The sequence below is a fragment of the Anser cygnoides genome, chromosome 3, assembly GCF_040182565.1.
Source record: "Anser cygnoides isolate HZ-2024a breed goose chromosome 3, Taihu_goose_T2T_genome, whole genome shotgun sequence".
NCBI lineage: Eukaryota > Metazoa > Chordata > Aves > Anseriformes > Anatidae > Anser > Anser cygnoides.
In genome coordinates, this window is record NC_089875.1 from 7,142,618 (window position 1) to 7,156,905 (window position 14,288).

A 14,288-nucleotide genomic window follows, 5' to 3' on the forward strand; every position below is an offset into this window, starting at 1 on the left:
TGAGTGCACACAATCATTGAGAGAAAAGAGGGGGTGTAAGAATAAAAAGCAGTTGGAGATAAGCTGATAGGAGTAGGACAGTGGGTGTGATGCGAGGGAGAACAGGTAACTTCTGTCAGCAGCCTATGAGAGGCCTTTTTTTCTTTCTGGAGAACAGTCTGCCGACTTTTGGTGGAAGCAGTCTGACCCTGGAATTCTGCCTGCTGTACTCCACCTGACAAATACACACAAGTCTTTTTTTAGAAGTATTGTATTGTCATAACTCACTGCTTGCTGCATTACTTTCCTTTAAAAGATGGAAACCCCCCATAAGGAGCTAAACCAGCAGGGCCTAGCTGTTGAAACCACACGGGCAACAAGATGTAGGGGAATCTAAAGGAAGAAATACAGCCTCTGAAGAGCTGTCAGAGGCTCATCCTTACAAAGAAGCTGTGCTTGAAGCTAGCATCAAGGGCTGTGTTAATCGGAAGTGGTATAAAAGCTGGATTCTGAGTAAAAAATTGTCATCTACCGTAGATACTTATTTAAACATACTGTTACTTTAAAGGTTTTCCAGCTCATCTGTCCTATGAGGAAGGAAGGTACTTCTATCTGTACCTTACCTCTAGTTTATACTTAGGTAGAGAAGCAGCAACTTTCTTGAAGGCATCCAGGATGTCCTGGATCATCAGAGCAAGGACTTGAATCACCCCAAACAGCAATTCAGTATTTTTCACTGTTTTTCCAAGTCCCGAAGCTGAACGAAAACATGACTTTTCAGTTCCTTTCCATGTACCAGTGCTCATCATGAAGTGTTTAGACTTACGGTCTGGATGGGTGGACAGCTAGATGGGTAATAATCCACGTGATTGGGCTTAAAGGGTAGTGGTTACTGGGTGTCATACTCTATCTGGATGCCTGTGACAGTGGAGTACCACAGGAGTCTGTCCTGGGATCCCTCCTTTTGAGCATCTTTATAAAAAACCTGGAGGAGACTGTAGAGTCTATTCTCATCAAGTTTGCTGATGACAACAAATTGGAAGGACTGTTAGATACACCTGAGGGCAGAGCTGCCACTCAGAGTAACCTAGGCAGGCTGAAGGAACGGGCTGATGCAAGCCATATGAAATTTGGCAGCATCAAACACACAGTCTGACACCTGGGAAGGATTAAACTCTGTCAGCAACACGGGCTGGGGACTGCCAGGTTGGGCAGCAGCACAGTGCATGGTAGAAGATTGAGAAACAGTGGCCATAAGTTGAAATGAGAGGTTCAAAGTAGATGCAAGAAAAAAACTTCACCATGAGGACAGTCAGACAGTGGAGCAGGCTATCCCCAGAGAGGGTTTGCAGGCTCTATGCCTGGAGGATTTCAAGACCCAGCTCTACAAAACCATGAGCATTTAAGTGTATAACAATAATCATTATGTTCTGATCTGTAAGCTGCACTAATTACATTGTTGTCATGTTGTGAGTAAAGCTACTTGGATATATTTAGGCAAAATTACATGTTGCTCTTTGTTGCCCTGTTAAGGTTTAAGGTCACAGTGAGCTCTCGCTGATACAAAGTTCTTTGTAGGTGTAAGAAAACATAAAACATGAGTGAAAAAACTGTATTGTGAGAAGTGTCTCGTGTGTATGTTTTAGGGTTTATTTCTTTTTTAGGCATATCCTTTCTTAACTTCTCTTCTTGACTCATTTTTTATTTCACTGTGCAGTCTGTTTTCACTAGAATGGCAGTAATGAAAGCCTTAGAGAAGATAAAAGAAGAGGATTTTCTCAAGTAAGTATATACTGAAACTAGTTCTTAGTATTGTTCTTTTGTATAGAATTAGGATGGGGAGGAAAATATTAGGTGGATAAGTGGTAGTAAGATGACTATAAAAGAACTAATTGTTTAAATTCCACTAGTTTTTTATTTTAAATGTGTTGCATTTTCTGGGCTTCTGATAATAAAATATAATTCCAGATTTTTTAGTTAAAGCAATGTTAAAATGCTTGAATTAAGCCACAGGAGATGGAAAACTGGACATGATGCCATCGATGGTCTTCCCATTAGTAATATTGCTTCATTGTTTTAGTATCCCAGGAGTACCACAGAAGAGAAGCTGTAGGTCAGGGACTTGCAGTTCTGCTCGGTGCTGCTGGCAGCGCGTCACTGCAAGTCTCTGGGCTGGCATGGGGTTTAGAATGGTTGGAAGTGAAAACAGTTCATTGCAGTATTGCCAATCACACACATTCAAACGAATCTTTATGTGCATCCTCAAAACCACAGGAGAGATTTAGAAATCATGGAATTTCCACCTGTATTTTGAACCTGAGAGTCTGTAAGGCAAACTTCTCTTTACTACAATGACATTTTTCCCGTATTTCCAAAATGTTAAGGGTGGGTTGAGTTTTAAGAAAACACCAAACACTGTAATATGGTTAAAATAGAGAAACAAGCAAGCAGCAAAAACACAAGCAGTGGGAAGACATCAGTTAACATTTTCTCTGTAGTTCACTATGTTTAAATGCACTAAATCTTGACAGCTCTTTTCTTTATTCATTTCTTGCTGTTCCAGCTATTAATATGAATACTGAGTTTATACTGTAGCTGTGTTTCTAGTACCTGAAGCCATTGTCTTCCGTGCCATTATTACTAGGGTGATGCTCTGTTATGTTCTGGTATTACTAGTCTTTCTCAATCTTTCTTTTACAGGCATTTTCCGTGTCCCCCGTGTTCACCAAAGAACCTCTGCGTTGCACTGGAAATTCAGTGCAATAATGGTGCAGTTTTTGTGGCTGGTAAAGTGATCCATTTATGTGCTGCTCTGTTGTCTTAAGCGTAACTTCATAATGCTGCCATAAAAGCCAGGAGACTCTTGCTATCTGTTGATTCCTGTAATTACTTATAAGGAGCAAAGAATTAAATCTAGTTCTATCTAAGGGTGGACTTGGAAAGGGGAAGAAATTATATTGGTCTTGCTTCCTGTCTCCTTGGGATAACCCTTATCCCTGCAAATGCTGCAGTTGCAGTATGGCCCCTCACAATGAGTGCGTGGTTTGGGAAAGGCACTTCCCCACTAGATAAGCTGTCAGCAGTGCTGTGCTGTTCCTTTGCTGGGATTTTGAGTTGGATTTAGCAGTGTCCACCATCTGGATTTATCTGCGTATTACTTCAGCCAAAACTGTCGATCTTCATGAAATCAATAAAAGTGAAATTTTGGAAATCTTAGCCCCCTCCAACCCAAGGTAACATCTGGAATAATTGGGTAAGACAGGTAGTGGAACAACATTTGATGTCCCTGTGTTGAGATGATTCTGCAGACTTTTCTGTCGTTGCCTACAAGTGTATCTAACCTTCCCCAGCCCTGTGTATAAACAACCACTTATTTAATTATACACAGATTATTAAAAAATACAATTTTAAGCCTATATGCTATGTTTAAAAGGATGGTAAAAATCCTGAATAAAGGAAAACTTCAAATGAAAAGAAAAAAATGTGAAATTGAATATTCTCATGGCAGGCTAGTTGGTGTTCTCTATATACCTGTTTCTTATTTTTAATTACCAATTAGACAGTTAAATGTACATTTTCCTGAACCCAAGATACATGATTTCTTTTAGCCTTTTCCAAACACCCTGTTTTGTTGAGTGGTTTTATCATGTATGTACAAAGACATAGTCAGTTTTCTGCATGTGATTGAATTGAATTTTGTTTTTGTGTTTTGTAACTTATAGATTGGGATGTTTTTGTGTTTTTTTGGGTGGTGGTGGTGGTGGTAGTGGTGGTGTTCCAAACAAACAAAAAAATCCACAACCCTATGTTGTCTCTAATTTATAAAGAATTAAATCCAGAAGAATTTCTTGAATACAGTGCATTTTTTTTTGCTATTACAGCATTTTAATTGAGATTGGGATCTTAATTTGTAAGCACAGTTTCAGAGTTTGTGTTGCCCTCTTGACCTTACCTTTGGTGTTTACTGATCCCTTCCCTCTGCTACTCTTTTTTTTTTTTTTTAAGGGCTCAGGAGAAGTTGTCAAACTGAGAAATACCTGTGTTTTTTTACCCACTGTTGCTCAGATCAAAAGCTAAAATTATTACAATGGGGAGTTGAAAGAAAAAAAAATATTATTTTCCTATTTCCATTTTATGGAAAGAGAACTTAGCAGTGTGAAGCTGACTTCTGAATGGTTATTCATAGTACTTTCATTATTTGCCCCATCGAAACAGTATTAGTCAGTGTCCCCATTTGTTTGTGTGGGTTTTTCTGCAGATCAAAATGCAGGAAGGAAGCGTTGTTAGAAATAGGAAAGTATGATACTGAAAGCCAAAAAAATTGAGATGACAAAGACACAGGTACCATATGCATAGCTACTTTGAACTCCTTTTTTTGTTTCATAAATGCAGGGTTTCAGTTTGGAACTTGTTACTGCAGGGGGGCTGCTCGTTCTTTTTGAATGAGCTCCCTGTTTTGTGCATATTTTCACTTCTTATAAAACCTATCGATAAGAAAGCTCATCTTGGTCATCCGTGTCAGACTCGTTCTTGGTTGTAGCAGTCCTTGTGTCGCGTGCAAGCATGACATAATACCAGACTAGGGCTGGAATCAATCAGAGGATGACAATCTCTTTACATAGCAATGTTCCAAGGTTCTTGAAATTTGCACTGGTTTATTATTGAGGTATTTTGCTAGCATTGTTTTCCTTGTAATGAGCCAAAGCATTTTAGTTTGGGTTTCTTCTGTTAAACATTCAGACAAGGCAGAACTTGGATTGAAACCTGAACTATTTGGTATAAGGATATGGGGGAACTTGTTTACTTAGGACATACATAGATTGGTGGACAAGCATATATATATATATATTTGTGTATATATATATATCCTATTTATCTAGTGAGGATGTATCAAGCTATAGCCCAATATGTAGTACTGATTTCATTTATTTATTTATTTTTATAAAAAACACTAGTTTGGCTTGGAGGAAATTGGCTCAATACCGTGCTCTGATTCAAAGAATAATTATTCAGAACTAAGTTGCCTCAGACTGGGTACTTGGATCTCTGTTTTTTCCTTCTCCGTTTTGTTAGTCTTTGTACAGTTTTGTTTATATGCTTCTCATACCTGAGGGTTTGACTGCAGCAATAGGTTCTCCACATGTGCCTTTAAGCTGGTCATCTCAGATGCTGAAACACTTGTAGGTCCAGGAGCATGAATTTTGTACTGTTGCTGCAGTGCTCTTGCTGTAAAACAAGGTTAAGTGTGTAAAATTATTTTCATGAGGCTCCGATGGAAGTTAAACGCATTTTAATATGGAATACTGGTTCTTTTGTCCATTACTTAAGAACGATTACAGGTAACATACTTGTTTTTACAGGAAGGTACAATAAATATTCAAGGAATTTACCTCAGACTCCCTGGATTATTGATGGGGAGCGAAAGCTGGAGTCTTCAGTGGAAGAACTGATTTCAGAGCATCTCATGGCAGAATTCAAAGCAGACAGTAAGTGTCTAGGAGATCTTTTACCATATATATTTTTCATTATTACTAGAATTTTTTATTTTAGTAGCTACTCACTTAATACAACAGTGTAATGGAAAACACTACATTTCTTTATCCCTCTCCTACCCTTCCGAGTCAAAGCCCAGAAGCTGTTTTTTAGCTATGGCCTATGAGTAATTAGATGATTGTATTTCATACTGTATCTTTTATCCTTCTAAAATATCTCCTCAGCTGATCTGATGATGCAAAAAGTCTGCTTTTTTGTGGTAGTATTTTTGTCTAGCCATGCCTCGTAACAGTTGGTAATTCATTCAGTGACTCCTAATGAGGAGGTTTTTGCCATGGGCATTCCATAATATCTGCCTAGCCTTCAACCCCTTCATGTTTCTTACCTTGATTAATTTATTTTCTTCAGTGCATAGAATTCCATAAGATAAATGCTTATCCAGGGATTACCCAGATGAGATAATCACTGCCTGTCATTTGTTGCCTGCTAGACTTGGAATTAGAGACCTAGAATGCCCAAGGAAAAATTGCATTAAATATTAGTTTAGAAAAAAAGAGTTTCTTTCCCCTTCTTTCCTCCCTCCCAAGAGTTGCTTTGTTAATCTGAACGCTAGAAAAATTCTCAGACTATGTCTTCAGACCAGTTAGTATGTAACACCCGACTTCAGCTTGCAGAATTACCACAAGTGACCGCCAGAAGTGCCTATAAATAATGGTGAGGAGCAATATAAATGTACAGGAAGACCATTGCCAGCAGGTCAAGGGAGGTGATCTTCCCCCTTTTCTCAGCAGTGGTGAGACACTGTACTGGGCCCCGTTTGGGGCTCCAGTACAAGAAAGACATAGACATGCTAAACTGAGTCCAGCAAAGGGCTGTGAAGATGATAAAAGATCTGGAGCTTGTTTTTTACAAGGAGAGTCCAGCAAAGAAAATTCTGATATCGTGACAGAAAGAAGCCTTCATGACCATGGAAACATTTTCTCACTGTTATTTAGTTCTCATTACATGACTGGAGAAGTGAGGGATAATAAAAACTAAGAAAATCTTCATGTGGTCTTGTTTGTTCCCTAAAGGGGGAAAAAAAAAAAAAACAGTGAAACAGTTTTTCAGAGACCCTTTGTAGTGGAGCTGCAAAGTTACTTTTTAGTGCAGGGTTTGGTCTCCCAGTCCTCCTTCAGGCAAAGCTTGAAGATAGAAGGGGTGTGATACAGGAAACTAAATACCCAACAATACATGTTTGTATCTTGAAAGACAAAAACAACTGAACAAAAAAAAAAAAAGTGGTTATCTTTCACATTGGGCCTGAATTTTCTTCCTCTTCTGCCCAGGAGAGCAGACTAGCAGAGATTTCTCTGAAATCTTTGGAAACCATTGGGTGTATGTAAGTTGTGTTTTGGAGGAAGACAGCTTACACTGATTGGCGAAAAAATTAGGAGTGCTCTTCGAGAAATTAGCATGAAGGAATAAACAGAAACTGTTTCCCTCCTGATTTGCTCAAATACAGTGCAGGCTTCATTTTATAAAGATAACTATTTGAAATATATTTGCAAACAAATTTAGAATATCTCACCTTTTAAAGGCGTATTAAAGAGAGTACTAAAGTATTAAAGAGACTATTATAGAGAGTATTAAAAATGTAAAGTAAAATCTCATCTCCCTTGTTCAAATCTGTTATAGGCTTTACTTTTTCTTCCTCTGGAAGAGAAGATGTGGATGTACGAACACTAGGCAATGGTAAGGCTTGGAACATCTCTTGTGAAGCACAGAAACAAACAAAATGGTTAACTGGAGCTACCCTGATAGGTCTTGCTGACTGCTAAGTGCATAAGTGTGTGACTAGACATGCTTTGAAGTTTTATGGTGGAAACATTTTAGTGATATTTATGTATTTATTCCCAAAGACTTCATAGTTTCATAAAAAGAACTGAAAGAGGAGACCTTTTTCTGTGTCCTTGGCTGCATAGCTGCATGGAAAAGCAGAGCTTGTTAAGAATGTTTATTCTATTCACTTCCTATTTTTAAAACCTTTATGCCAGACAGATTCGTGTCTTGTTTTCTGTTGGGTCCTTGTGCTTTGCCTGTCACTGGGGAGTGGGGAAGCCTTGTTTTCTGTTTTAACTTGGCTCCTTTCTAAAGGTCAGTATTGGAAAATACGCTGAATCTACTATATCCAAAGGAGGAGGGGGGAAGAAAAAGTGAAGACTAACAACGATGCATTCCAATTCCTGCCTGATTGGGAGCGTAGTTCTTGGCATTGCTTTTACTGGGGATCATCCCTGGCCCTCAGCACAGAAAGTGCAGCTATTGCAACAGATGTTTAGCTGAGGGAGCGGGATTTAACATCATCCTGCACCTGGGCATTGCTGTAGGTGACAGAAAATAAGCTAATTAACTTTTTTTCTTATTTTATTTTTTAATTAGCACAGACTTGTACAAGATGTCTTCTGGGAAGTCGTAATTTGCACTTACTGCTGATACTGGGGTTTAGTAGCCAAAAAAGTCCCTTGTTTCTTTCCTTCCATCTGATGTTACATCCCTAAGCCTGCAAGTTCCTATCCCTGTTTGCATAACAGCAGACAGCCTTCACACCTTCCAACCTTACTGCATAAATTCAAACGTTAATTTAGAACAACATGTTTTTATGTTTTGTGACTGTGCATGTTGCCAGGAAGGCCCTTTGCCATTGAGCTTGTGAATCCTCGTAGAATACATTTTACTGCTGAGAAAATGAAGGAACTTCAGCAGGTAAATCATTTGCACCTCATGGAACTCATAAAGCATGTGTTTCTTCTCTAAGAGAGCAGTTTTGCTAACTGATTCTTTTTTTAAATATCGCAGACAATTAATAACTCGTCAGACAAAATACAGGTTCGAGATTTACAGCTTGTCACCAGGTCAGTATTTATCATTGCTGGCAAGGGATTTCAAAGTGACGCTTTGGGAGTTTTGCAAGCGTTCTTGCTCACAGCATTATATAATTATGCTTATGTTATATGAGTAATTAATTTTTTTTATTTAGAGAGGCAATTGGTCGTATGAAGGAAGGTGAAGAGGAAAAAACAAAGACCTATAGTGCCTTAGTATGGACAGACAAAGCAATACAGAAAGAAGATATTGCATTTCTAGATGATATCAAGGTATCTGTAGCTCTTTTTTTTTTTTTTGCTAATTTATTTAGTACCTGGCCTGGTGTCTTAGGGGAGATTTTATATACATGCACCCATGGACACACCTCCTTCCTGTGGTTGGTTTTTTGTTTGATCAGGGTTCCTTTTGCTATACAACTTTCATATCTCTTTTCCCTTTCCCCCTTCTCACTGTTAGTCTGTTACAAGTTACTGTATAATTCTGACTGTCCAGCAGACCAAATAAGAAAAAGCAGGGAATAGGAGAGGGGGAAATCTGGCACCCACGCCCCTTTCTTTACCTTAGATTGTTTTAAGTGAAAGGAATGGTGATTGCTTCTTCTGCAAGCTCTAAAGTCATTCTTCCACAGCTGCAGCAATTAGGAGTTTGTAAGGTCTATGGAAAATAGTACAAAAAGGCCCAACCAAATGCTCAGTGCAACAAGCATGCTGTGTTAATGAGAACTTCCTCCAAATGCTAGTCAGAGGGACAGCACTGGTGGAGGAATGTCTTCTGTTTTTGTTGTGTTGCGGTGTTGTCTATGGGTGTTGGCCATGAAATCATTCTCAAATTGAGGCTTGAACCACTGCAGTTCAGGGAAACAACTGTTGTGAACTGTTTTTATTGTTTTCTTTTTTTTCAGTATGCCTACCCACTTCCCGAAAGGTTGCCTTTCAAAGTGTTGCAAAGTGTTCTTTGGGGAAGGGGATGAGGGTAGGGAATGAGCTTCTTAAAAGCCTATTCTGAGAACTTTTTTTTTTCTCCCCCCCCCCCCCCCCCCCCCCCCCCACTATTATTTCTAGAGGGTTGGCTGTAGTTTAGACAAAGCATTTTGTGGATGGGATTTTTATTTTATTTTTGATTGCCTGAGGCTCTCAGTGAGGTTTCAAATCCTGGAGTTATTCCAGCAAACGACCGTGGAGATTTCAAGGTTATTCCTCTGTATATGTGATTCCATTAGTTTGTGTTCATATGAGGCTTTCTCGTGTAACCTCCGAGATGGCTGTCCTTCTTTCTTTCAATAAACATGAAAAAAATTAGTCTTTCCTCCAGAAGATTACTCAACTCCCATAACACAATATAAAAAACAGATGCGATTGGCTAATGGTACATATGACTTCATCTCAATCCGTGCAGTGTGTTGCATGTTTCCTTCCTCGTTTATTTTGTTCCCTCTTGTAATAGGAATTAAAACTTGACCAGAAGACACCTCTCCGGGTTCTTCACAGAAGGCCTCTGGCCGTAAGATGTCGGATCATTCACACCATGAAGTCTGAGTACATAGATGAGCATCACTTTCGCCTGCATCTGAAGACTCAAGCAGGAACGTATCCTTAGCTGCTGTTACACAATGCCTTTACGAAACACCTTGTAGATTAGAGCAGTTCAGGCAATGGGAAGTTTCCTGCTTTTATCTCTGCAGTGTTTCTAAATCTCCGTTCTTCAGCAGTCAGATCTTGCTGATGTTTGCTTTTATGTCAGAATTTCACGTGGGCTTTCATTCAAAAATGCTACCACTTTGTGCGTATTTTGGTGGTGAGCAATCTGATAGATGGAGAAGTATCTGATAGCTATAAAAATGTATAAAAAGCCAAGAATTAGTAGTCTTTTAAAGATGGGTATGAGCTGAACAGGATGTGAAGGATAGTTTTAACAGGATGTTCACTTCGATTTAGATTAGCAGTAGAAAAATACACTATTTTTGCTTTGAGTACGTTTTTTCATCACACTCTTCCCCCCCCCCCCCCTTTGGAGGCCTTTATGGTACAATACACCTTTCCTTAGCCACCCTTTCTAGCTACATTAAAGAATTTGTGCATGGAGACTTTGGAAGAACAAAGCCAAATATTGGCTCCCTACTGAACAGAACTGCTGACATTCTGGAGTTGGATGTAGAAGTGAGTTCTTCGTTATTTATCTGTCTTGGAAATTAGTAATGTAGTTGCATTTGTGAGATGCTTTCAATGGAATCGCTCTAACCAAATCAACATTTCTTACCTCAGTTAATAGGAAAGTTGACGTTTATGCAAAGATAATGGTTTGTACCACACTGCCACATGCTTGTGTCATGTGATAGGCTTCCTCTGCTGAGTTCATGTTGGGGGAGGGATGGGAGGACATAGCAGGAATTGATGACACCTATTATTAGGACCCATTGTAATAGAGCCTTTTCTTTTTATGTTATGTTTACATCATTTCTTTTGAAAAAGGGGGCGGAGAAAAAATAGGAGAGACTTCCTCTTTCAACACTGGTTCAAACTAAATATATTTATTCACTTGCTGGAGTCAGATGATGTAGATTTGACTTGTAACTACAAAATTTGTTTTGGCTAAAAGAATGTATGTAGAGATTTGAATTGAATATTAAACCTGGTGGTTTGGCAAGATCAATTTAAAACATGAATTTTCACTTTGAGTAGCCAGTTACCAGCATGCTTGTTGTCATGTATTTCTGGAAGACTGTCTATGTGTTAAATTTTGCACAGCAGACATGCAGTTTTTTGTGTATCTGTGGTGGGATAATACAGAAAGAGAGCTTGCAGGGGGCACTGAAAACAGGAGCATCTGAACCTGGTGCAGGCTGATCAGTATCGCTCTCACACGGATAGGTGTCACTACTTTTATTGGATGCAACTCTGAAGGATGTCTAGGGATTTCCAAATAATTAGTCATCGTGCTAGTAATGCATTTTAGCTTAGCCTAAGAGCCTAATCCTGTGATGAAGCTGTAGATTAGGCAAGGAATAGGTGTGATTAATGTAGGCAGTCTTGGAGCCAAGGCATTTAACGTGCTGTGTTGTGATTCCTGTGTTGCGATCGCAACAGCACAACATTTGGAAGAGGGTGAGCAACAAGTTTATGCCCGAAGGAAATTGGAGATGTGGCCTCAGGGAGACCAGGGAAGAAAGACATAATCCAGTTGTAGTAATTATTACAGTTGCTTCTAATAAAGTGTCAGGCATGTTCTGTCCCTTTTGACTAACATCAGAATTACTCTTAATGATGTTGCCTTGATAATTCTTCTGCATAATGCTTGCCTGCTTATTCTTTTAGTGTAGTTTTCCTTGCTGAGGAGGCAGATTTGGGGACAGCTGATGGCTTTCTACTCAAGTCTTGCCTGCACTGCCCAATACCTGAATATTTCTGTGGCATCAATCAACATGTTGTTTTCACATTGTAACAGCCCATCTGTAGGATTTACAGCTCAGGTTAGAAGATAAGAGATAACTCATGTTTCTAAGTAGCAGCTTTGGATACTCGACAAATACAGGTCTGCATCAACTGATTCTGGCTAGTAATAGTAAAAGGAGTTGCAATTCAGCATTTTATGAAGAAAACCCAGCTCCAGACGATACTCGTGGAGCCAATAGAATGAGGTGGCTTTTTCATGCCACCCTCCTCCTCACCTTCTCCCATGGTGTCTCTCTTTACGTATTGCTTCTTCCCACTGTTAACCTAGACCAGACAAGCACAGCAATGGCAAGTCTTTCTGTATACATAAAACATCGTCTGCTGATTTGTACCTTTTTTTTTTCCTGCTCTTCTAGTCTGTTGATGTTGACTGGCCTCCAGCCCTGGATAATTAGCTCTTCAAGCTGGGATGAGGAAAAAACAGCTCCTATGTCATCAGCTGTTTACCGAACACTGTATGGTATTACAGCTCGGTTGCAAAGTGTTTTTGTCAAATGTTTGGATCATGTTGATCCGACAAAGGATATTGTTAGTTTGAATCAACTTCAAACACTCTGGAATAGGTAGTGTTCATTTAATATCTAGCCCTATTTTAATTCTTTCTGTGCATACAACATTTTTGGTAAGCTAATGTATTGATAACAAATCTTTTTTTAAAAAAAAAAACATAAGAAAAACAAACGGTATACTGCCTGCAAACGGCGTGCTAAGTGAGTACATTAAATGTGCTTTATGCTGTACTGTTTGAAATGTTTTAATTAAAAATCACTCTCCCTAAAGCCAGATTTTTTTTTTTTTTTTTTTTTTTTTTTTTTACTCTTTTTATATAGGATGTTGTAGCTTTCTTGTCTGGATGCAGGTAGCACTGAATTGCCTGAAATGCAGTCCTAGCATTTTCTGAGCCCTGTTCATGCAGGACTGTTTCACAAGAGGAGACTCTGAAAGCAGTAGGGTAGTGCCTGGAACGAGGTGATATTCTACCCTGTGCTGGCTGCTTTTTGATCAATGTTAGCTTCAGAGACAGACAGATTTGCCTCCGAGTGCTTTTCAAAGGGAAACACAGTTTGCAGATAAAAACTTTGCACTTAAAACTGTTTTTCTCATTGTAAAACATCGGCGATGCTTCCTAGAAACTACGCTCTGAGGTAGTAGTGGCCTCAGCAGCTCTTTGGCCTGGTTACAGTCTTCACGCACAGGATTTCCCCTTGAGTCACCAAAAGATAGGGAATTCCTGACAATGCGTGATGGAATTCTAGAGAAAAATAGGGATACCGGGAACCCCAAAGTGCAAATAAATATAAAACATTCTGAAGAATGTTGGTGTTAAAAGACCAAGACAGAGATAAAATGCCTTGTTTTGCAGTATGGTTGCAGCATGCTGCATTTTTTCTAGTACCTAGCCTTGGATGGATACCTGGATGTTAATTCGGTTAGGAAGATGTTTCTGCTCAGCTCTAGTACAAAAGAGTTACACTGTCCTCAAGAAATTAAGGTTTGGAATTTAAGGGCTCTTCATTAACGAACATTTCAGAGATTGAGGGTAATTATTTTCCAGGAAAAAATAGTTTAGGGACAGGGAAGATTACTGAGATGTGTTACCTTGAAGTCAGCGTTGCCAGGACTTTACAGTACAGCAGATGAACAGTAACTTTAGTTGAAGGCTCAGAAAGGCACTAATGCATACAAAATGTATGGAGCGCCTAAAAAAAAAAAAGTGCCTAACAAAGGAGTGCCTAAAAACTCAGCTTGAAAAATTAGTCTAAATATTGTATACTCTGTCTGTGATGAGCTGTCAGAACTTGTCTGTCATCATTTGTTTTCCTAGTCCACTGTGACACGAGTATAGCAGCAGTTCAAAGGCTCCTGTTTTTCCAATACAAAACAGTACGAACCTGATTCAGACAGCAAGATTTCTTTGTTTTTAATCTTAAAGCTGTTATGAGCAACAGATTCTAGGAGTAGTTGCCTCAGATAGTAATCAGTACCCAGAAAGGAAGTGTCGCGAAAGATGGAAAATTTAAGAAACTGAATTCAGAAAACAAACAAAAGAGAATTTCAGTCTCGTATCAGTGTGATTTCTTGACAGAAACTCAGAGTGAGCTAAAATATGATTTATAAATTCCATAAACTAGAGGGGAAAAATGTAAGCAAGGCTGCACTATGGGCATGACAGACATTAGAAGAGCTGTCCCAGGGGGCAAATAGAACTACCAAGGCAGCAGCAGGAAGGACTCCTACTCCGGTCATAGTTCAGAGACACTAAAGGTGCGCTCACGTTCAGCTTCCTGCAATATGCTGTACAATGTCATGGTGCCAGTGGACACCATGTTAAGAATCAGAATGCAGAGAAATGAGGCTCTAAAGACTATGCTAAAAGTGCTGAGTCTAATCTTCTCCATACAACGGAGCGAGGTCCACCAAAAAGCCTTAAATGGCTTTTTATGATAAATGTGAAATACACCAGAGGAAGGAAAAAGAAAAAAGTTGATGATGCAAATG

The 14,288-nt window shown here is 39.1% G+C and overlaps 1 protein-coding gene across 4 annotated transcripts in view; it reads left to right on the top strand.

Annotated features, from left to right (window-relative positions):
• Positions 1-13,570, top strand: part of PUS10 (pseudouridine synthase 10) — a 33,234-nt gene extending 19,664 nt beyond the window's left edge. For all 4 annotated transcript variants that reach the window (XM_048060723.2, XM_066995374.1, XM_013182135.3 and 1 more), the window contains 10 exons: positions 1,697-1,761; positions 2,680-2,765; positions 5,340-5,465; positions 7,150-7,206; positions 8,141-8,217; positions 8,311-8,366; positions 8,492-8,609; positions 9,784-9,926; positions 10,397-10,496; positions 12,146-13,570. In XM_048060723.2, coding sequence (XP_047916680.2) covers positions 1,697-1,761; positions 2,680-2,765; positions 5,340-5,465; positions 7,150-7,206; positions 8,141-8,217; positions 8,311-8,366; positions 8,492-8,609; positions 9,784-9,926; positions 10,397-10,496; positions 12,146-12,184 — 867 coding nt within the window. In that variant the 3' untranslated portion in view covers positions 12,185-13,570. The remainder of the gene's footprint in view (positions 1-1,696; positions 1,762-2,679; positions 2,766-5,339; positions 5,466-7,149; positions 7,207-8,140; positions 8,218-8,310; positions 8,367-8,491; positions 8,610-9,783; positions 9,927-10,396; positions 10,497-12,145) is intronic.
• The last annotated feature ends 718 nt before the right edge of the window (positions 13,571-14,288 follow it).